Source organism: Cherax quadricarinatus, chromosome 87 (assembly GCF_038502225.1).
Source record: "Cherax quadricarinatus isolate ZL_2023a chromosome 87, ASM3850222v1, whole genome shotgun sequence".
Taxonomy (NCBI): domain Eukaryota; kingdom Metazoa; phylum Arthropoda; class Malacostraca; order Decapoda; family Parastacidae; genus Cherax; species Cherax quadricarinatus.
The window spans coordinates 13,715,855-13,740,847 of NC_091378.1; the positions used below are offsets into that span (position 1 = coordinate 13,715,855).

The 24,993-nt window shown below is 41.8% G+C and overlaps 1 protein-coding gene across 1 annotated transcript in view; it reads right to left on the bottom strand.

The window, feature by feature from the left end:
• Window positions 1–24,896, bottom strand: part of Set8 (SET domain containing 8) — a 38,213-nt gene extending 13,317 nt beyond the window's left edge. Inside the window, exon 1 of the mRNA XM_070103757.1 lies at window positions 24,667–24,896. Within this exon, the coding sequence (XP_069959858.1) occupies window positions 24,667–24,881 (215 nt within the window). The 5' untranslated portion in view covers window positions 24,882–24,896. The remainder of the gene's footprint in view (window positions 1–24,666) is intronic.
• Window positions 24,897–24,993: the final 97 nt, after the last annotated feature.

Below are 24,993 nucleotides of genomic sequence, written 5' to 3' on the forward strand. Positions count from 1 at the left end.
GGGCTTGCTCAACCATGCTGTTACTGCTGGCTGCACACAGTCCAATGTACGAACCACAGCCCAGCTGATCCAGCACCGACTAAGTATCTGTCCAGCTCCTCTTGAAGGCTGCCAGGAGCCTATTGGTAATTCTCCTTATGCTTGGTGGGAGGCTGTTGAACAATCTTGGGGCATGGACACTTAGGGAGTTTTCTCTTAGTGTACCAACGGCGCCCCTACTTTTCATTGGGGGTATTTTGCATCGCCTGCCCAGTCTTTTACTTTCGTAGGGAGCGATTTCTTTGTGCAGATTTAGGACCATTCCTTCTAGGATTTTCCAAGTGTAGATTATGATATATCTCTCTCGCCTGCATTCCAGCGAGTGCAAGTCAAGTGCTTCCAAGCACTCCCAGTAGTTGAGGTGTTTGATGGAACTTGTGTGTAGAAAAGGTTCTCTGTACACTCTCTAGATCCACAATGTCACCTGCTTTGAATGGAGATGTTAATGTACAGCAGTATTCTAGCCTAGAGAGAACAAGTGATTTGAAAAGGATCATCATTGGCTTGGCATCTTTCGTGTTGAACGTTCTCATTATCCATCCTATCATTTTCTTTGCAGTTCTGATCGTGGCACTGTTGTGATCTTTGAAAGTGAGATCCACAGACATTACTACTCCCAGGTAGTATACTCTGTTCTAGTTATTATCTCCTTCAGTTTTCCACAACGTAGTAGTTGGAATTTGCCCTCATTGAACATCATATTGTTTTCTGCTGCCCATTGGAAAACTTGGTTTATATCTTCTTGGAGGTTAACCGTGTCCTCAGTAGATGACAGTCTCATGCAGATCCTAGTATCATCTACAAAGGATGACATGGTGCTGTGGATTACATCTCTGTCTGATATGAGGATGAGGAACAGGATGGGGGTGAGTACTGTGCCTCGTGGAACCGAGCTTTTCACTATGGCAGCTTCCGATTTAACTCTGTTGACCACTACTCTGTGCTCGATTGGTTAGAAAGTTGAAGATCCACCTCCCCACTTTGCCAGTTATTCCTTTAGCACATATCTTGTGCGCTATTACACCATGAACCTACTTGTCAAAGGCTTTTGCAAAGTTTGTATATATTACATCTGCATTCTGTTTGTCTTCCAGTGCATCCAAGACCATATCATAGTGATCAAGTAGTTGCGAGAGGCAGGAGCGAACTGCTCTGAACCCACGTTGTCCTGGATTGTGCAGTTTTTGGGAACCTAAGTGGTTTGCAATCATGCTTCTTAGCACTCAAAGATGTTTATGATGTGGAGTGGGGCTATATCCGTTGTTTTCAGTGACTGTGGAATGTGACCCATGCCTAAGCTCCTTCTCCACAGTATACTTAGGGCACGTGAAAGGGTTTCTTGTTCTTCTTAATGAACAGAGTTCTATGAGTCTGGGCCCGGGGCTGAGTGCATGGGCATGTTGTCAATGGCTTTTTCAAAGTCTATCAGAGTTAGAGTAATGTCAGAAGTGGCTCACTAAACAAAGTCATACTGGGATTTCAGTATCTCACTCATTTCCTTGTTGTCATCTGTCTAAGTTCCATCTTGTGTGAGCAAGAGCCCGATACGAGATGTAGTATTTGCCTTGTTTTTTTCATATGAAAAGAAATATTTCAAATTTCTTTCATTTTCACTAATCGCTTTAAGCTCCTCCTGTAAGAGTCCTTTAACTTAAGTTCAATACTTTCCACTTCTCTGGTCAGCGCTTCCTCTGTGTACCAGATAATCTAGCGTTCGTGAGGAGCTCAATGATTCTTCGTCGTCTTCTGTAGAGGGAACGTCTTTCTCCAGTTTACTCCTGCTCCTCTTCTTTCTTAGGGGAATATGCCTTGAACATACTTCAGTTGCCAGGAAGTTGATCCTTTCAAGGCACTGGTTTGGATCCATGTTATTTAAGACATCTTCCCAACATGTTTCATTATAGACATGGTTTACCTGGTCCCAGTTGATGTTCTTGTTGTTGAAGTCGTATTTAGTGAAGACACCTTCACAGATACATGCATTTTGCTGATCAGGACCCCTGTGCATGCAAGTCCGAACTTCGATTAGACTGTGATCAGAATTAGTTTTTTTGATATTGTTACATCTCTTACCAGGTCCTTGTTATTTGTGTGTGAAGGTCAAGTGTGTTTTCTAGTCTTGATGGCTCCATTATCTGCTGAATTAGGGTGTGTTTATTGCAGAGATGTAGTAGCTCGTTCGTGTATGTGACTTTTCATCTGCTCTACCTCTAGGGATTGTTTCTGATATAACACTGTTCACTACATTCTTCCATTTTGTATGCCTTGGTTGAAATCACCAAGCAGTAAGATGTTGGGGGATGAAGATTGAAGGCTTTCCAGATAATAATCAATTTTCAGTAGCAGTTCCTTGAACTGTTGGGAGGTTGCATCTGGTGGCTCATGTGCAACCATGATGACTAGGTTTTGGTTCTCGATCTTTATTGTTAGAACTTCAACCACATCATTTGTGGTGTTCAGCATCTCTGTGCAGACAGGAGACTGACATACAGGCCAACCCCCTCCTTGTTGCCTGTTCTTTCTATTGCACCTAAAAACATTGTACCCACTTACCCAAGTTTCATTGTCAAAGTGATCTTTTGTGTGGGTCTCTGTGAAAGCTGCAAACATCGCTTAGACTCCTCTAAAAGTCCACTGATAAAAGGTATTTTGTTGTTGGTGGATGGCTTAAGGCCCTGTATACTAACAAATATAGACGAGGTTGTATTCTGTGTTTGTTAGGGGGATTTTGAGTGTAAAACAGCACTGTGCATAACACCATGTTTCAAAGAGTTCCACAAACTGTAGCAGTCCTAGGAACTTTTTTTTGTCTGACTTAGTGGGGGGAAAAAATGGGAGGGGGGGGGGATACCTGCCATAAGGCATAACCCCCTCCCCTTTGGCCACCACCTCCTAGAGCTGACGGGCAGCCTCCAGATACACCCATCACCTGAAGGACACCATAAACTGCCCTCTGGGACTCAGGAGGTGGATTACAGCATCCCAAGATGATTCAGATTCCACGGCAACCACCAGCACTGCCAAGGTTCTTAACAGAATGGGACAAACAACAACCACCTTTCCCCAATGTAGGAGCTAAAATTTCGGAGGGGAGGACCCCAAAGGCCAAAAAGCAAGAAAGGAAGGAAAGGGAAGGGATGGGCAAGGAGGGATGAGAAGGAAGGAGTGTGGAGTAGTTAGGTTCAGCTGGAAGACAGAAAGGTCCAATTCCTGACAAAAAGCCTCTTCGCTGCAACAAGGAGCCCCTCCTTGAAGAGGAGAAGGGATAAAAGAACTCACTGATCTTATTTTTCAAGTACATAAAACATCCCTAATCTTGTATAATACTTCATTCCAGTCACAGTTACTCGTTTAAAAAGTGCAGCATATTCAGTGACGAGTATGTTGGTTAGAGATGAAAACACAGAATACCAAGGTACATATTAATCAGTCAGTCGACCACTATTGTGCTTAAAGTACATGTGGCACAAGCATGTTTGCAGCAAAGAGACACATCTCAGCCACAGTTGTATCTTTTTACTGATAAAGCTGCATCTGTGCTGCAACATGAGGTAGTTCGGTCATTTAGAGAGATTGAATCGAAGTAGAATGACATGGAGAGCGTATAAATCTGTATGTGAAGGAAGGTGGGGTAGGGGTCGTCAACGAAAAGGTTGGAGGGAGGGGGTTAAGGAGGTTTTGTGGGCGAGGGGCTTGGACTTCCAGCAAGCGTGTGTGAGCGTTTTAGGTAGGAGTGAATGGAGACAAATGGTTTTTGGGACTTGAAAAGCTATTGGAGTGTGAGCAGGGAAATAATAATATAAGTTTTTTTTTTTTCCCAACAAGTCAGCCATCTCCCACCGAGGCAGGGTGACCCAAAAAGAAAGACAAAATCCCCTACAAGAAAATACTTTCATCATTCAACACTTTCACCTCACTCACATATAATGACTGTCTTTGCAGAGGCACCCAGATACAACGGTTTAGAAGCACATATAAAGATATATAACATACCCTTCCAAACTGCCAATATCCCAAACCCCTCCTTTTAAGTGCAGGCATTGTACTTTCCATTTCCAGTACTCAAGTCCGGCTATATAAAAGTAGCGAATTTCCCTGAATCCCTTCACTAAATATTATCCTGCTCACACCCCAACAGCTCGTCAAGTCCCAAAAACCATCCATCTCCATTCACTCCTATCTAACACACACACTCATGCTTGCTGGAAGTCCAAGCCCCTCACCCACAAAACCTCCTTTACCCCCTCCCTCCAACTTTTTCTAGGACAACCCCTGCCCTGCTTTCCTTCCCCTACAGATTTATATGCTCTCCAAGTCATTCGACTTTGATCCATTCTCTCTAAATGACCAAACCACCTCAACAACCCCTCTGACTAATACTTTTAGTAACTCCACACCTCCTAATTTCCACACTCAGAATTCCCTGCATAATACTTACACCACACATTGCCCTCAGACAAGACATCTCCACTGTCTCCAGGCGCCTGCACACTGCAGTATTTGCACCCCAAGCTTCACACCCATATGAGTGTGTTGGTACCACTATACTTTCATACATTCCCTTCTTTGCCTCCATAGATAACTTTTTTTCTCTCCACAGATACCTCAATGCACCACTCACCTTTTTTCCTTCATCAATTCTTTGGTTAACCTCATCCTTCATAAACCCATCTGCTGACAAGTCAACTCCCAAATACCTCCCTCTCTCCAAAGTGATATTCAATTTTTCTTTATCTAAATCATTTGATACCCTCATCATCTTACTCTTATCTATGTTCACTTTCAACTTTCTATCTTTACACACACTCCCGAACTCATCCACTAACCATTGCAATTTTTCTTTAGAATCTCTCATAAGCACAGTATCATCAGCAAAAAGTAACTGTCAACTCCCATTTTGTACAGTGGACCCCCGTTTTATGATCAGCTCCCAATGTGGCCAATTATGTAAGTATATTTATGTAAGTGCGTTTGTACGTTTATGTTTGGGGGTCTGAAATGGATTAATCTAATTCACAATATTCCTTATGGGAACAAATTCGTTCAGTAATGGCACCTGAACATACTTCTGGAATGAAATAATATCTTAAGCCGGGGGTCCACTGTATTTGATTCCCCATAATTTAATCCCACCCCCTCTCCCCAACACCCTAGCATTTACTTTTTACAACCCCATCTATAAATATATTAAACAACCATGGTGACATTATACATCCCTGTCTAAGACCTACTTTTACTGGGAAGTAGTCTTCCTCTCACCTACACACCCTAACCTGAGCCTCACTATCCTCATAACTCTTCACAGCATTTGGTAACTTACTGCCTATTCCATATACTTGCAACATCTGCCACATTGCTCCCCTATCCACTATCATATGCCTTTTATAAATCCATAAATGCAATGAAAACTTCCCTACCTTCATCTAAATACTGTTCACATACAGTGGACCCCCGGATTAAGTCGTCAGAATAAGTATTGGCTCAGTGAACGTCACTGAACTTGGTATAAGTCATTCGTGTCAGGGCCTGAGCGGCCCTGGCACTCCATGTACAGCCAGTGTGACATTGTTTACCAGCCAGCGAGGACGATCCCACGTGTTCATACGATACATTTCGTATTATTCCATTCTTTTTAGTGCTTGTAATTACTAAATAAGCCACCATGGGCCCAAAGAAAGCTTCTAGTGCCAGCCAGCCCTTTGGTAATAGGCCGAGAGAGAGGGGAGAATGTGCCTTTTTTTATTACGATTGTTCTATAATATACACCTACCATCCGACTTACGACCAAGCTTGGTTCCAACCAACTGGTCGTAAGTCAAAATGGACGCAAGTCGAACCTTTGAAAATTGGCGACATATTGGGTAGGGCATAATGTCAAACCTTTCCTATATAAACTACCTACATAATACTGTAATGTAATGTACAATCATTTCATTCTTTTTACCATAATTTACTTCTATTGTTATTTTTTTTTTTTTCAACAAGTCGGTCGTCTCCCACCGAGGCAGGGTGACCCAAAAAAAGAAAGAAAATCCCCAAAAAGAAAATACTTTCATCATCATTCAACACTTTCACCACACTCACACATTATCACTGCTTTTGCAGAGGTGCTCAGAATACAACAGTTTAGAAGCATATACGTATAAAGATACACAACATATCCCTCCAAACTGCCAATATCCCAAACCCCTCCTTTAAAGTGCAGGCATTGTACTTCCCATTTCCAGGACTCAAGTCCGACTATATGAAAATAACCGGTTTCCCTGAATCCCTTCACTAAATATTACCCTGCTCACACTCCAACAGATCGTCAGGTCCCAAGTATCATTCGTCTCCATTCACTCCTATCTAACACGCTCATGCACGCTTGCTGGAAGTCCAAGCCCCTCGCCCACAAAACCTCCTTTACCCCCTCTTTCCAACCCTTTCGAGGACGACCCCTACCCCTCTTTCCTTCCCCTATAGATTTATATGCTTTCCATGTCATTCTACTTTGATCCATTATCTCTAAATGACCAAACCACCTCAACAACCCCTCTTCTGCCCTCTGACTAATGCTTTTATTAACTCCACACCTACTCCTAATTTCCACACTCCGAATTTTCTGCATAATATTTACACCACACATTGCCCTTAAACATGACATCTCCACTGCCTCCAACCGTCTCCTCGCTGCTGCATTTACCACCCAAGCTTCACATCCATATAAGAGTGTTGGTACTACTATACTTTCATACATTCCCTTCTTTGCCTCCATAGATAACGTTTTTTGACTCCACATATACCTCAACGCACCACTCACCTTTTTTCCCTCATCAATTCTATGATTAACCTCATCCTTCATAAATCCATCCGCCGACACGTCAACTCCCAAGTATCTGAAAACATTCACTTCTTCCATACTCCTCCTCCCCAATTTGATATCCAATTTTTCTTTATCTAAATCATTTGATACCCTCATCACCTTACTCTTTTCTATGTTCACTTTCAACTTTCTACCTTTACACACATTCTCAAACTCATCCACTAACCTTTGCAATTTTTCTTTAGAATCTCCCATAAGCACAGTATCATCTGCAAAAAGTAACTGTGTCAATTCCCATTTTGAATTTGATTCCCCATAATTTAATCCCACCCCTCTCCCGAACACCCTAGCATTTACTTCTTTTACAACCCCATCTATAAATATATTAAACAACCATGGTGACATTACACATCCCTGTCTAAGACCTACTTTTACCGGGAAGTATTCTCCCTCTCTTCTACACACCCTAACCTGAGCCTCACTATCCTCATAAAAGCTCTTTACAGCATTTAGTAACTTACCACCTATTCCATAAACTTGCAACATCTGCCACATTGCTCCTCTATCCACTCTATCATATGCCTTTCCTAAATCCATAAATGAAATAAAAACTTCCCTACCTTTATCTAAATACTGTTCACATATATGCTTCAATGTAAACACTTGATCTACACATCCCCTACCCACTCTGAAGCCTCCTTGCTCATCCGCAATTCTACATTCTGTCTTACCTCTAATTCTTTCAATTTCTATTGTTATATTTTAATTATTTAAGTACTGTATATAATGTATACATGGTAGTGATCTGTATTGTAAATTTTACATTGCATACAGCATCATATGTTACTATTATCTTTATGTACTGTCGACACAGTGGAATGGGAGAATACCACTGGTAGTGTCATCCTGCCAGAATGTAGTAAATTGGACCCTCGCCTAACACTATTAATCCGTTTCTGAGAGCTCAATGTTAGGCGAATTAATTTTCCCCATAAGAAATAATGGAAATCAAATTATTCCGTTCCTGACACCCCAAAGTATGAACAAAAAAAAAATTTTTTACCACATGAAATATTAATTTTAATACACACAAACTGAAGAAGACATGCACAGTTACATGACACCTACCTTTATTGAAGATCTGGTGATGATTGATGGGATGGGAGGAGGGGAGAGTGTTGATAGCGTTTGTGTTTAGAAGGGGAATCCCCTTCCATTTGGACTTGAGGTGGCAAGTCCTTTTCCGGAGTTACTTTCCTTCTTCTTTTAATACCACTAGGACCAGCTTGAGAGTCACTGGACCTCTGTAGCACAACATATCTGTCCATAGAGGCCTGTACCTCCCGTTCCTCTATGACATTCCTAAAGTGTTTCACAACATTGTCAGTGTACAGGTTGCCAACACGGCTTGCAATAGGGTGAGGTTGAGGTTTGCACTTTAAGCCACATTGCACACATTTCCTTAATCTTTGAAGTAGGTAACTTGCTCAATTTCTCTATCCCCTCCTCCGAAGCAGTTTCCTCAGGTGTGGCCTCTTGCTGTTGAAGATGATCTAGCAGCTCATCAGTGGTTACTTCATCATTGTCCTCCTCCACCAACTCTTCCACATCCTCCCCACTAACCTCATACATTCCCTTCTTTGCCTCCATAGATAACGTTTTTTGACTCCACATATACCTCAACGCACCACTCACCTTTTTTCCCTCATCAATTCTATGATTAACCTCATCCTTCATAAATCCATCCGCCGACACGTCAACTCCCAAGTATCTGAAAACATTCACTTCTTCCATACTCCTCCTCCCCAATTTGATATCCAATTTTTCTTTATCTAAATCATTTGATACCCTCATCACCTTACTCTTTTCTATGTTCACTTTCAACTTTCTACCTTTACACACATTCTCAAACTCATCCACTAACCTTTGCAATTTTTCTTTAGAATCTCCCATAAGCACAGTATCATCTGCAAAAAGTAACTGTGTCAATTCCCATTTTGAATTTGATTCCCCATAATTTAATCCCACCCCTCTCCCGAACACCCTAGCATTTACTTCTTTTACAACCCCATCTATAAATATATTAAACAACCATGGTGACATTACACATCCCTGTCTAAGACCTACTTTTACCGGGAAGTATTCTCCCTCTCTTCTACACACCCTAACCTGAGCCTCACTATCCTCATAAAAGCTCTTTACAGCATTTAGTAACTTACCACCTATTCCATAAACTTGCAACATCTGCCACATTGCTCCTCTATCCACTCTATCATATGCCTTTCCTAAATCCATAAATGAAATAAAAACTTCCCTACCTTTATCTAAATACTGTTCACATATATGCTTCAATGTAAACACTTGATCTACACATCCCCTACCCACTCTGAAGCCTCCTTGCTCATCCGCAATTCTACATTCTGTCTTACCTCTAATTCTTTCAATTTCTATTGTTATATTTTAATTATTTAAGTACTGTATATAATGTATACATGGTAGTGATCTGTATTGTAAATTTTACATTGCATACAGCATCATATGTTACTATTATCTTTATGTACTGTCGACACAGTGGAATGGGAGAATACCACTGGTAGTGTCATCCTGCCAGAATGTAGTAAATTGGACCCTCGCCTAACACTATTAATCCGTTTCTGAGAGCTCAATGTTAGGCGAATTAATTTTCCCCATAAGAAATAATGGAAATCAAATTATTCCGTTCCTGACACCCCAAAGTATGAACAAAAAAAAAATTTTTTACCACATGAAATATTAATTTTAATACACACAAACTGAAGAAGACATGCACAGTTACATGACACCTACCTTTATTGAAGATCTGGTGATGATTGATGGGATGGGAGGAGGGGAGAGTGTTGATAGCGTTTGTGTTTAGAAGGGGAATCCCCTTCCATTTGGACTTGAGGTGGCAAGTCCTTTTCCGGAGTTACTTTCCTTCTTCTTTTAATACCACTAGGACCAGCTTGAGAGTCACTGGACCTCTGTAGCACAACATATCTGTCCATAGAGGCCTGTACCTCCCGTTCCTCTATGACATTCCTAAAGTGTTTCACAACATTGTCAGTGTACAGGTTGCCAACACGGCTTGCAATAGGGTGAGGTTGAGGTTTGCACTTTAAGCCACATTGCACACATTTCCTTAATCTTTGAAGTAGGTAACTTGCTCAATTTCTCTATCCCCTCCTCCGAAGCAGTTTCCTCAGGTGTGGCCTCTTGCTGTTGAAGATGATCTAGCAGCTCATCAGTGGTTACTTCATCATTGTCCTCCTCCACCAACTCTTCCACATCCTCCCCACTAACCTCCAACCCCAAGGACTTCCCCAATGCCACAATGGATTCTTCAACTGGCATAAGATTCCCAGGGTTAGCCTCAAACCCTTCAAAATCCCTTTTGTCTACACATTCTGGCCACAGTTTCTTCCAAGCAGAGTTCAAGGTCCTCTTAGTCACTTCCTCCCAAGCCTTACCTATAATGTTTACACAATTGAGGATGCTAAAGTGATCTCTCCAAAACTCTCTTAGAGTCAATTGAGTTTCTGAGGTCACTACAAAGCACCTTTCAAACAAAGCTTTTGTGTACAGTTTCTTGAAGTTGGAAGTGACCTGCTGGTCCATGGGCTGCAGGAGAGGAGTGGTATTAGGAGGCAAAAACTTGACCTTAATGAAGCTCATTTCTGCACAAAGTCGCTCTGCCACGTCTGAAGGATGACCAGGAGCATTGTCTAATACCAGGAGGCACTTAAGGTCTAATTTCTTTTCAATTAGGTAATTTTTCACAATGGGGGCAAATGCATGGTGTAACCAGTCATAGAAAAAGTTCCTAGTGACCCATGCCTTTCTGTTTGTCCTCCACAGCACACACAAATTAGCCTTGAGGACATTGTTCTTCCTGAACACTCTGGGAGTTTCAGAGTGATACATCAATAAAGGCTTCACTTTGCAATCACCACTAGCATTGGCACAGATCAGCAGAGTAAGCCTGCCTTTCATAGGCTTATGTCCTGGGAGTGCCTTTTCCTCCTGAGTAATGTACGTCTTGTTTGGCATTTTCTTCCAAAACAGGCCTGTTTCGTCACAATTAAACACTTGTTCAGGTTTCAGTCCTTCACTGTCTGCGTACTTCTTGAATTCCTGCACATATTTTTCAGCTGCTTTGTGGTCTGAACTGGCAGCCTCACCATGCCTTATCACACTATGTATGCCACTACGATTCTTGAATCTCTCAAACCAACCTCTGCTGGACTTAAATTCACTCACATCACTAGTTGCAGGCATTTTTCTAATTAAATCGTCATGCAACTTCCTAGCCTTTTCACATATGATCGCTTGAGAGATGCTATCTCCTGTTATCTGTTTTTCGTTTATCCACACCAATAAAAGTCTCTCAACATCTTCTATCACTTGCGATCCCTGTTTCGAAAACAAAGTTGCACCTTTGGCAAGAACAGCTTTCTTGATTGCCGTTTTCTTGGCCACAATAGTAGCGATGGTTGATTGGGGTTTTGTGTACAATCTGGCCAGCTCGGAGACACGCACTCAACTTTCATACTTAGCAATGATCTCTTTCTTCATATCCATAGTAATTCTCACTCTTTTTGCTGTAGGGCTGGCACTAGAAGCTTTCTTGGGGCCCATGGAGACTTATTTTGCAGGTGCAATCACTAAAAATGCTGTGATAACATGAAATGTTCCGATTGTATGCTTGGAAGCGACCGCGGTGGCTGGCTTGTAAACACTGGCACCCAAGGAACAAGTGAGGCGGGCTCAGGCCGCACATGGACGCGTCTTGAACGTATCGCATTGAGCGAGTATTTTAGCGCTAGCTGAGGCAAAATTTTTGCATTAAAATGTATCGCTAGGCAGATTTAACGTTATGCGATGCGTTCGTTAGGCTAGGTTCCACTGTGTATCCTATACCCTAAGTAAAGAGAAACAACTCTGGAACATGTGTAATATGTATCCAGCTGGATGGCTGGCTGGGTGGTTGGCTGACTGGCTCACCGAATGTGGCTGATTTATTGGCAAGCTAAGAACTGTTACCTACATCAGCTCATTTGAAAGCATTTTTATTGTTATGAGACATACAAGTAGGGAACAAGATGAAGTTGGAGCCATCTGTGGGCCAGCATTTTCATTTGATCAACTGACTTTATCTCGCTGACATCATTATGCTGTACGAATGTGTTCCATACTTGAGTCATCCTGGGTATATATGATCTCAGATGGAGTGATGTTCTGGAGAAGGGTACAGCCAGAGTGAAGTTACTGCTTTCTGCCCGTCTTGTGGCATAAAAGCTTGTTTCACGCTGTCCTTGAAGTGGATCCAAGTGTGGTACTTTGACAATATTGGCCTTGTACATAACGGTAAGGCCACCCACATCCCTCCTGTGTTGAAGGCTCTGCTGAAATGACAGATCTATCCAGGATGGGTCCAGGCAAGAGATGAGACATCTTGCTCTGTTCTCCACTGTCAAGCAGTCGCAGATGAGAGGGGGGGGGGGGGGCAGGCAAACCAAGAAAGTGGGGCATACTCAAGGTGATAGTGTACTTGTGCCTCATACAGAATCTTGCAACCCCTACTATCAAGCAGATGCGAGATACGGCGAAGTGCTGTAAGCTTCCTGGTTGCCTTGTTTGCTAGATTTACAACATGGGTCTTCATGGTTAGTTTGGAGTCAAATTTCATCCCAAGGATATCAACTTCTTCTCTAGGTGCCAACACCCTCCCATTCATCCTTACTACTGCACCAGCATTACCATCATGGTGCCTAGAGACGATCATCATTTGCGTTTTCTCAGGTGCAAGGTGATATAGCTCTTAGCTGGTGATTGATGTAGCTTAGAGCAGCTGGCATTTCTTCTCTTGGATAAGTGAATGTCAGTGTACAGTTATCTGCATATGCATGTGATTCTGGGATGAGATGAAGGAGGTCGTTGAAGTAGACATACCATAACAATGGTCCCAGCACGCTTCCTTGTGGAACACTTGCCCCAATAGGATGTCTTGCTGATTCCATTCCATTGAGAACTACATTTATAGATCTACCATAAAGGTAATCACTGAGGAGACATAGGAAAGAGCCTGCAATTCCCAGTGCCTGAAGTTTTGCTAAGAGGCCCTGGTACCACACCCGGTCGAAAGCGCCAGCAATGTCCAGTGCTACCATACAGCTGACTTTGGATTCATCCAGTGACTGGTGCCACTTATTGTAGAGGTTTAACAACAGATCAGCACCAGAGTAACCTTTCCTGAAGCCATACTGACGATCACGAAGTAGTGAGTGGTAGTCAAAAAACTCTGTCATTTGTCTTGAGATTATTGTCTCAAGGATCTTACCAGTGATTGACAGGAGTGACACTGGTCTGTAGTTGCTGATTTCTGCTCTGCTCTTCTCTTTGTGAACATGGACTACATTTGCCTCTTTCCATAGAGGGGGCCATTTACACTGTACTAGGCAGTGCTGAAAGATGGAAGTTAGAGGTGCTGCTAGCTGGTCTGCACACCATCTCAGCAATCTTGGGCTCAACTTGTCTGGGCCCACAGCCTTTTCTTGGTCAAGCGATTTAAGAAGGAAATGCACCTCCTCCTGCCTTATTGTCACCACTGACAGTTTTGACACAGTTCTTGCAGCTAGCCAAGGAGGGTCCCTTGCTGGATCAGGAACTTGCATTTTGGTAGCAAAGTGTTCAGCAAAGAGGTCCGCCTTCTCTTGACTACTAGTAGAGGTGGTCCCATCTTGTCGATTTAGAGGTGGAATGAGTTCATCAGGCAGATAACCTTGTCTGTCCTTGACCAGGGACCACCAGGTTTTGGAGCCTATCCTACCTGATGCTAGCTTTCTTTTAGTGTCCACCTCCCATTTAGCAATGGCCCACTTTTGAACATCACCCACATGCCTACAGGCTTGCCTGTGCAAGTTCCTGTTATAGGTGGTAGGATGTCTCTTATACCTTCGCCATGCTTTGTACTTAGCAGTAGCAGCCTCTCTACAACGAAAGCCAAACCAAGGCTGATCTGTAGGCTTCGTGACATATTGCCGGTGAGGAATGTGTTCTTGTTGTAGATTAAGGATGTGTCCAGTGAAGGCTTTCACTTGGTTGTCAACATTCCCTTGGAGAAGAGCATTCCAATCGGTGGTGGCGAGCTCAGAGCAAAGGGCTGGCCAATTACCTCTTTCCCATAGCCAGGTTGTGTGTGTGGACTCCTCACCTCGTTCTGTTGGGATCTTAAGTGTCATAAAAACAGCCTTGTGGTCAGACGATTCAACGAGTTTTCTTAGATTTTATCTTAATAGTTCTTAGTCTTATTACTTTTCCTTTTATATCCATGGGGAAGTGAAATAATAATCTTTCTTCTGTAAGCCATGTGTGTTGTAAAAGTCAACTAAAATGCCGGGAACAATGGGCTAGTAACCCCTTTTCCTGTAAAGATTACTAAAAAGAATAAGAAGAAAATTGTCAAAGTGGGAAGTCTGAATGTGCGTGGATGTTGTGCAAATGATAAGAAAGAGATGATTGTGGATGTTATGAATGAGAAGAAGCTGGATGTCCTGGCTTTAAGTGAAACAAAGCTGAAGGGGGTGGGAGAGTTTCAATGGAGAGGAATAAATGGGATTAGGTCAGGGGTTTCAAATAGAGTTAGAGCTAAGGAAGGAGTAGCAATAATGTTGAAGGATAAGCTATGGCAGGAAATGAGGGACTATAAATGTATTAATTCAAGGATTATGTGGAGTAAAATAAAGATTGGATGTGAAAAGTGGGTTATAATAAGCGTGTATGCACCTGGAGAAGAGAGAAGTGTAGAGGAGAGAGAGAGATTTTGGGAAATGTTGAGTGAATGCTTGGAGAGTTTTGAATCAAGTGTGAGAGTAATGGTGGTTGGGGATTTCAATGCTAAAGTGGGTAAAAATGTTATAGAGGGAGTAGTAGGTAAATTTGGGGTGCCAGGGGTAAATGTAAATGGGGAGCCTTTAATTGAGCTATGTGTAGAAAGAGATTTGGCAATAAGTAATACATATTTTATGAAAAAGAGGATAAATAAATATACAGTGGACCCCCGCATACCGTTGGCATCACATAACGTTAAATCCGCATACCGATACATTTTATCGCTAAGATTTTGCCGCGCATACCGCTAAAAAACCCGCTCAACACTATTCGTCCGAGACGCGTCTAATGTGCGGTCTGAGCCAGCCTCACATGTTCCACCGGTGGCATTGTTTACCAGCCAGCCTCCACGGTAACATCCAAGCATACAATCGTAACATTTCGTATTATTACAGTGTTTATGGTGATTTTATCTGCAAAATAAGTGACCATGGGCCCCAAGAAAGCTTCTAGTGCCAACCCTGTGGTAAAAAGGGTGAGAAATATTATCGAAATACTGTGGTACCATGGTCAACTGCTGATGCTGCTGTAGCACTGTCAGCTGATGCTGTAGCACCATCAGCTGCTGCTGCTGTAGTACCATCTGCTGCTGCTGTAGCATCGTCTGCTGCTGCTGTAGCACTGTCAGCTGCTGCTGCTGCTGCTGCTGCACTGTCAGCTGCTGCTGCTGCTGCTGTAGCACTGTCAGCTGCTGCTGCTGCTGTAGCACCGTCAGCTGCTGCTGCTGCTGCTGTAGCACCGTCAGCTGCTGCTGCTGCTGCTGTAGTACCGTCTGCTGCTGCTGCTGCTGTAGTACCGTCTGCTGCTGCTGCTGCTGTAGTACCGTCTGCTGCTGCTGCTGCTGTAGTACCGTCTGCTGCTGCTGTAGCATCGTCTGTTGCTGCTGCTGCTGTAGCACCGTTGTTGATGTGGCTTATTGAGAATACCAAGAAACAATTAACCCCAGAGGGTTAGCCTCCCAGGATAACCCAAAAAAGTCAGTGTCATCGAAGACTGTCTAACTTATTTCCATTGGGGTCCTTAATCTTGTCTCCCAGGATGCAACCCACACCAGTCGACTAACACCCAGGTGAACAGGGAAAAACGCCTGGAACTAGTGCTCATATTGGTGAATTTAAAGCCAGCAAAGGTTGGTTTGAGAGATTTAAGAATCGTAGTGGCATACACAGTGTGATAAGGCCTGTTCTGGAAGAAAATGCCAAACAGGACCTACAGTACTCAGGAGGAAAAGGCACTCCCAGGACACTGTCTCATCAGTCATTGCTGCATCTTCAATAAAGGTAAGTGTCATTTATTCTTCATTTAGTAGAGAAGTACATGCACAATATATATTGTGCATGTACTACTCTACTATTGTGCATGTATCCTTCTCTTTGTGTGTAGGAAAATGTATATTTCATGTGGTAAAATTTTTTTTTTCATACTTTTGGGTGTCTTGCACGGATTAATTTGATTTCCATTATTTCTTATGGGGAAAATTCATTCGCATAACGATAATTTCGCATAATAATGAGCTCTCAGGAACGGATTAATATCGTTATGCGGGGGTCCACTGTACAAGGTATGATGTAGCACGTAATGAAAGTAGTTTATTAGATTATGTACTGGTGGATAAAAGGTTGATGGGTAGGCTCCAGGATGTACATGTTTATAGAGGGGCAACTGATATATCGGATCATTATTTAGTTGTAGCTACAGTTAGAGTAAGAGGTAGATGGGAAAAGAGGAAGGGGGCAACAACAAGTAAGAGGGAGGTGAAAGTGTGTAAACTAAGGGAGGAGGAAGTTCAGGTGAGATATAAGCGACTATTGGCAGAAAGGTGGGCTAGTACAAAGATGAGTAGTGGGGGGGGTTGAAGAGGGTTGGAATAGTTTTAAAAATGCAGTATTAGAATGTGGGGCAGAAGTTTGTGGTTATAGGAGGGTGGGGACAGGAGGAAAGAGGAGTGATTGGTGGAATGATGAAGTGAAGGGTGTGATAAAAGAGAAAAAGGTAGCTTATGAGACGTTTCTACAAAGCAGAAGTGTTATAAGAAGAGCAGAGTATATGGAGAGTAAAAGAAAGGTAAAGAGAGTGGTGAGAGAGTGCAAAAGGAGAGCAGATGATAGAGTGGGAGAGGCACTGTCAAGAAATTTTAATGAAAATAAGAAAAATTTTTGGAGCGAGTTAAACAAGTTAAGAAAGCCTAGGGAAAGTATGGATTTGTCAGTTAAAAACAGAGTAGGGGAATTAGTAGATGGGGAAAGGGAGGTATTAGGTAGATGGCGAGAATATTTTGAGGAACCTTTAAATGTTGAGGAAGAAAGGGAGGCAGTAATTTCATGCACTGGTCAGGGAGGTATATCATCTTTCAGGAGTGACGAAGAGCAGAATGTAAGTGTGGGGGAGGTACATGAGGCATTACGTAGAATGAAAGGGGGTAAAGCAGCTGGAAATGATGGGATCATGACAGAAATGTTAAAAGCAGGGGGAAATATAGTGTTGGAGTGCTTGGTACTTTTGTTTAATAAATGTACGAAAGAGGGGAAGGTACCTAGGGATTGGCGGAGAGCATGTATAGTCCCTTTATATAAAGGGAAAGGGGACAAAAGAGACTAAAAATTATAGAGGAATAAGTATACTGAGTATACCAGGAAAAGTGTACGGTAGGGTTATAATTGAAAGAATTAGAGATAAGACAGAATGTAGGACTGCGGATGAGCAAGGAGGTTTCAGAGTGAGTAGGGGATGTGTAGATCAAGTGTTTACATTGAAGCATATATGTGAACAGTATTTAGATAAAGGTAGGGAAGTTTTTATTGCATTTATGGATTTAGAAAAGGCATATGATAGAGTGGATAGAGGAGCAATGTGGCAGATGTTGCAAGTATATGGAATAGGTGGTAAGTTATTAAATGCTGTAAAGAGTTTTTATGAGGATAGTGAGGCCCAGGTTAGGGTGTGTAGAAGAGAGGGAGACTACTTTCCGGTAAAAGTAGGTCTTAGACAGGGATGTGTAATGTCACCATGGTTGTTTAATATATTTATAGATGGGGTTGTAAAGGAAGTAAATGCTAGGGTGTTCGGGAGAGGGGTGGGATTAAATTTTGGGGAATCAAATTCAAAATGGGAATTGACACAGTTACTTTTTGCTGATGATACTGTGCTTATGGGAGATTCTAAAGAAAAATTGCAAAGGTTAGTGGATGAGTTTGGGAATATGTGTAAAGGTAGAAAGTTGAAAGTGAACATTGAAAAGAGTAAGGTGATGAGGGTATCAAATGATTTAGATAAAGAAAAATTGGATATCAAATTGGGGAGGAGGAGTATGGAAGAAGTGAATGTTTTCAGATACTTGGGAGTTGACGTGTCGGCGGATGGATTTATGAAGGATGAGGTTAATCATAGAATTGACGAGGGAAAAAAGGTGAGTGGTGCGTTGAGGTATATGTGGAGTCAAAAAACGTTATCTATGGAGGCAAAAAAGGGAATGTATGAAAGTACAGTAGTACCAACACTCTTATATGGGTGTGAAGCTTGGGTGGTAAATGCAGCAGCGAGGAGACGGTTGGAGGCAGTGGAGATGTCCTGTTTAACCCTTTGAGGGTTTTGGTCGTACTAGTACGTCTTACGCGTAGGGGTTTTTGACGTACTAGTACGCATAAATTCTAGCGGCCTCAAATCTAGTGGGAGTAAGCTGGTAGGCCTTCATATGAAAGAATGGGTCTATGTGGTCAGTGTGCACAGTCTAAAAAAAATCCTGCAGCACACAGTGCATAATGAGAAAAAAAAAACTTTTACCATTTTTTTGGAATAAATCAGCGACTTTGCAGTGTATTTTCGAATGGTATTTATTGTTGTATTCTAGTTTTCTTGGTCTCATTTTATAGAATGGAAGACATATTACAGAAATTGAGATGATTTTGACTGGTTTTACAATGAAAGGTGCCTTGAAATAATATTTATACCATTTTTTACACTAATGCAGTAGTCTGCATAACAGTAAATCTTATATTTTTTGTGAGAATAAAAATTCAAAGTGGAAAGCAAAAGAATATAAGAGAGGCCTTGAGACGTGACTAATGACTAGAGGAAATGTCATTTTAGTGCCAGGAATGTCTTTCTTGTTTATTCTGGACCCTATTTGGAAATTGGCATCTTTTGAAATTTGTGTGAAATTGGCAAAATTGCTAAATTCTGACCACTGTACTGGATAGTTGAATTTCATAAATGGGTGGTTTCTTGCACCCATTCGATAGAAAAAATGGAGTTCTAGCGAAATATTCATGTTTTTTGTCGACTAGTACAGTGAAATTGGCCGAAAATGGGATTCAAAGTGGGCAAAATCGCAGATGCGTAAACATCGCCGAGACCACTAACTTTGCGAGAGCATAATCCCGTAAGTTTTCTATCAAATTTCAAACTTTTGGTGTCTTTATGATCGGGAAAAGATTCTCTATTGTTTCACAAGAGAAAATAATATATTTTTTTTTAAATTTGGCCGCCCCTGAGAACGAGTTTCAGAGAGGGCCTGTCGACCCTCAAAGGGTTAAGGGCAATGTGTGGTGTAAATATTATGCAGAAAATTCGGAGTGTGGAAATTAGGAAAAGGTGTGGAGTTAATAAGAGTATTAGTCAGAGAGCTGAAGAGGGGTTGTTGAGGTGGTTTGGTCATTGAGAGAGAATGGATCAAAGTAAAATGAAATGGAAAGTATATAAATCTATAGGGGAAGGAAGGCAGGGTAGGGGTCGTCCTCGAAAGGGTTGGAGAGAGGGGGTAAAGGAGGTTTTGTGGGCAAGGGGCTTGGACTTCCAGCAAGCGTGCGTGAGCGTGTTAGATAGGAGTGAATGGAGACGAATGGTACTTGGGACCTGACGATCTGTTGGAGTGTGAGCAGGGTAATATTTAGTGAAGGGATTCAGGGAAACTGGTTATTTTCATATAGTCGGACTTGAGTCCTGGAAATGGGAAGTACAATGCCTGCACTTTAAAGGAGGGGTTTGGGATATTGGCAGTTTGGAGGTATATGTTGTGTATCTTTATATGTGTATGCTTCTAAATTGTTGTATTCTGAGCACCTCTGCAGAAACAGTGATAATGTGTGAGTGAGGTGAAAGTGTTGAATGATGATGGAAGTATTTTCTTTTTGGGGATTTTCTTTCTTTTTTGGGTCACCCTGCCTCGGTGGGAGACGGCCGACTTGTTGAAAAAAAAAATTAATATTATTATTATTAAGCTATAATATAATAATCATGTCCACTCATTACTTGCCTTAAAATATCTGTAGTCGTAATGTAGAGTGAGAGGTGAGTAAACAAGATTAATTGAATAAATGAGAGAAAGAATGAGGGGGTAGGTTGGCAAGTTATGTAAACAAACAAACGTTGTTGTTGTTACCAGCCTGGACACGAATGGTTTTTGTTCACTCTGTCAAGCTGACCAGAAAAACATCTCATATTTGTTAATTTATATGTTTATATGTTATGTAGTATGTTTATTACATAATTTTGAAAAAAAAAAAAAATCGTAGATGGATTAAGCAAAATGTCTATATTAACGTTTTATACACATTTAATGCGCCTCAGTGATTATTATTATCATCATTATTAATATGGCGTCAAGACCAATTACACTCTTAATGAGTGGCTCTGAAACAGATAAGCAGACAGAAAGAGAGACAGAGGTAGACAAAGACAGACACAGGTAGACATTAAGACAGACTGGTAGACAAACACACACAGAGATACAGACAGACACAGATATACAGCAAACAGATACAGACAGGTTTATGTGCGACAGTGAAAACAAATAGAGAGTTCGAGAGTAAGAGCCTTTCTTGCCACGATCTCCAGTGCAAGATTCAGACTTCATCTTAGGGGCCATGGTGAAATTTACTGTCCAGTCAGTACAGTTAATACAGTATGATGCTGCTGATAGGGCAGGGTTACTTAAACTGATGCTGCCTGCATGATGCCGCGAGTATTGTCAAATATTGTACAGCGGTGTGCATCAGCCAACCCAGCCCAGCTGCCAGATGCACGGTCGTAACTCGAGTGGACGTATGTCGAGCAGGTCGTAAGTCAGATGGTAGGTGTATATACATACGTACAATCACTGGACACTTTTCTAGAACTGCTGTAGCTTGTGGAATTCTTTGAAACACGGGTATAAGCACAATGGTGTTTTACACTCCTCACACATAAAATGAGTGTCTGCATTTTTGTGGGCGTTTTGTGGCATGTCCACAGACAAAACACCTCTTCTGAGCATTTTTCTGAGAGCAGTAGCAGGCAGTGGTATGGGGTAGTGATCACCAAGCCTCAGACGAGAGGACGTGTGTTGATAATTTCGTGGGCGCTGGTCTATTGCAAGTGTTGTTCCTTGGTACTTGAATATTATTTGTCTGATGACTGACAAACAAAATTCACCGTATTTGGGTTTGTTGTTGGTCTTCAACTTGTACATATTATAAGCATTCAGCATGGAAATGTCAAGAAGATGGAAAAACAGTTTTATGTACCACTTATAACTCTTGCGAACACAGTCTGCAAACCCAATCTGCATGTCACATTTGTTCACTAAGCGCATATTGAGGTTGTAATCCATCACAGCTGCAGGTTTTACGATGGGTTCATTGGTCTCTCTATTCTGCTTGCCAGTGTCTACCATTTCATGTCGGTGAACTGATGTCAGCAGTGTGACATCACGTTTGTCATGCCACCAAAATGTCATTATGTCATTGGCAGCAAACACCTGCACCTCACCTCTACGACTTCCAGCGTCAAACCTAGGCATATGCTTACGATTTCCATGCACTGTGCCACACACATCTGTCATGTTCACTCGCAAGAAATCACTGAGTAAAGGGCTTGTGTACCAGTTGTCAGTATATAAATATGCCCCTTACCAAGATATGGTTCTATCATTGTTCTAACCACATCACCCGAGATACCCAGTAACTTCCTGGTATCTTGCAATGTTTTACCGCCAGTGTACACAATTACATCCAAAACTGGACCAGTTTTGCAATCACACAGAACAAATAACTTTATACCAAAGAGTTTCTTCTTGCTTGGTATGTACTGCTTGAATGAGAGTCTTCCTTTGAACAAAATCAAAGACTCATCAATAACAAGCTTCCTAAAGGGATAAAAATACATACAGCACTTTTGTTTCAGGTACATAAACACATTTCTGATCTTATATAACCTGTTGCTTCTGTCAGGCCTGGTTTTGTCTGAAAAGTGTAACATATGTAACGGTAACACAAATCTATTTACTGGTATAATGTCACTGAAAGCTGGGGTTAAAATCAGGCAGTCTGTCGACCAGTATGTGTTGACACTGTGCTTATACACATATGGCATAAGCATTATTGTGGCAAAGAGCAGATACATCTCTGCCATAGTTGTGTCCTTCCACTGGTGCAGGCATGATCTTGAATGAAAAGTGTTTGCCATGGTGTACTCAAAGTATGTATTGCTTTCCCTGGCAATAATGTCCATCAGGGGATCATCGAAGAACAATTGAAAGCATTCCAGTTCAGTGGCATTGTTCCCAAGTGTACATGATGGCCGTATTCCACTTTGTGTTTTCAAAGTCATGGGGACTGGGAACAAACTCGTCACCTTGCTGCCAATCCCAGATGCGGTCAGTCGATGGGTTCTGGATATTGAAACATGGTTGTGGTTGTTGTGGGAGTGTGGGGTTGGGTGAGGCTGGTTGTAGTTGTGCAGAGTCAGCAGCGTCGGTAGTAGCGTGGCCCGCTGGTGGTGCCACATGACTAATGCTACCATCACTATCACCACCATCGCCTGCTGCCTCACTCTCATCATTCATACCCATCGTAACAATATTGTCATCTTCACTATCAGGTAGTGGTGTAGGGCCATGGGATGTGCTCTGAGATTTACTCCTTCCTCTTGGAATAGCATATGGCACACTACCAGACCGCGAGCGATGTCGTATATACTGCCGCTTCACTGGGGAATATTCACCCTCACTGTCGCAACTAGAACTGCTTTCAATAACTTTGAAATCACTATCACTTACACTGCTCACTTCTGAGTCTCGTACACGGGCAAATAGTTTCCTCTTTCGTCCTGGTACAGGTGAAGATGAACGAGCCGGCCCAGCACCAGAGGTGGAAGGTTGTGGGTCATCTGGGTTTTCATCACTAATTACGTTATCCTGGGCACTCTCTTCGGTCACACCCACTTGAAAACTAGGGAATTCACTTTCACTGACACTTTCATCGCTGTTAGAGCTATCACTTGGGAACAAAAGACCTCCAATCCGCCGAGGAGTGAGGAACTTCTTACTGCGAGGCATGGTGAAAATGGACTACCAAGATGGCATTCCCACAATGCACTGCTGAGTCCCAGATTTTTTTCACAGGGTGCACACCCACCACTCGGACCCATACTCTCTCATGTAGGCCTACCAGCCCTCTCCCGCTTGATTTGAAGCCACTAGAATTTATGCATATAGATACTTCAAACATGGTATTTCGTATGACGTATATATACGACCGAAACAGTCAAAGGGTTAATTACGTAATCCGGGGATCCACTGTTTATGCTTCAATGTAAACACTTGATCTACACATCCCCTATCCACTCTAAAGCCTCCCTTGCTCATCTGCAATCCTGCTCTCTGCCTTACCTCTAATTCGTTCAATAATAACCCTACCATACATTTTTCCTGGTATACTCAATAAACTTATTCCCCTATAATTTTTACAATCTCTTTTGTCCCCCTTCCCTTTATATAAAGGAACTACACATACAGGATGGAAGATATACTAGTGAAATGGTAGTGATCTGGGATAATTTCAGACTAAAAATATGCCTAGAAAGCAAAAATGGTAGATTTTAGCAATTTTCCTGAGGAATGGTAGACCCAGTCTGTTTCAATTACTTGGATGGCCTAAACAATGACCAATTATTCTTGGTTATATTTTATTAACCAAGAAACAGGGTGGTTAAGTGTTATATTGGAGAGGCCTGGAGATGTGATTAATGTAGAGAGAAAAGGTTCCTTAGTGGCTAAAATGTATACAGCATTTATTTGCAATTATTAAATTAGAATTTGTTGAATTTTGGCCAAATTACAAACTTCTGGGAACTTCATAGTTGTGAGGGAAGTTTCTTGTGCTCAGCAGTTTGTTATACTAATGAAATACTAGTTTGACTTCCATTTTATCGATTGAGTAATGGAACTGGCCTAATGTAGGCGCTGAGTGAGCAAAATCATTGCTACAAAAACTGCTCCCTGGCCTCTAACTTCACACCTGCTTAATTCCAAGTTAATCAATGAAATTTTAAATCATAATAACACAATAAAGCTCATTAAATAGCACTGAAAAAGAAAGTGAATATATAAACTTTTCAAATGTGCATCTGCCTGTCTGCAATACTGGAAATATCAGAAATAACAAGCATCTTCAAACAATACTTTACTAACTGAAGACTCCTTTACAACAATGCATTTGCTGCAGAAAGCATTCTGACTTGTAATTTCATTCAGCATCTTGGTTTTTAAACAGAACCAGATGGAAAAGAAAAAAACAACATTCAAATAATACTCACAAGGAGAAAAATGAAAAGGAGATGAAGGATCAGGACACCTACACACAAGATAAATGACACTTGTGCAACATTTGGGTATCTTCATTCTGGATATGTTTTGCCAGCCAGTGGCTTCAGTCCAATGCAGAGAAAGGTGAAAAATGAGCGAGGGAATCAGTCCCTCAGCCTGGAGTCGATGTATTTAGTGTGATTACCTAATCTCTATTTTTCAGCTTACTCTGCATTGGACTGAAGAAGCCACTGGCTGGCAAAATGTTTCCAGAATAAAGATACCCAAATGTTGCACAAGTCTCTCATTTATTTTCTTGGCTTTCTAAACTATTTATTAAAACCTACACACTTACCAGTATTGCTGGTTTTGGAAAGTAAAGTAGTAGTTGTAGCAACCCTTTGATGAATCTTGAGAATAAATCTTCTCCCTTTCTTTGGCTTCTCTCACATCAATCAGATCTCCTATGTACTCTACAACAAACTCTCCTTTGGAAAACGTTCTTGTAGTAACTACTCCACGTCCTTTGGCCCCAAAATGTTTAACCTGATGAAGAAATGCAATTCCCATTAATTTACCCAAAACATTTTTTTTTCCCCAAAAAGTCGGCCGTCTCCCACCGAGGCAGAGTGACCCAAAAAGAAAGAAAATCCCCAAAAAGAAAATACTTCCATCATCATTC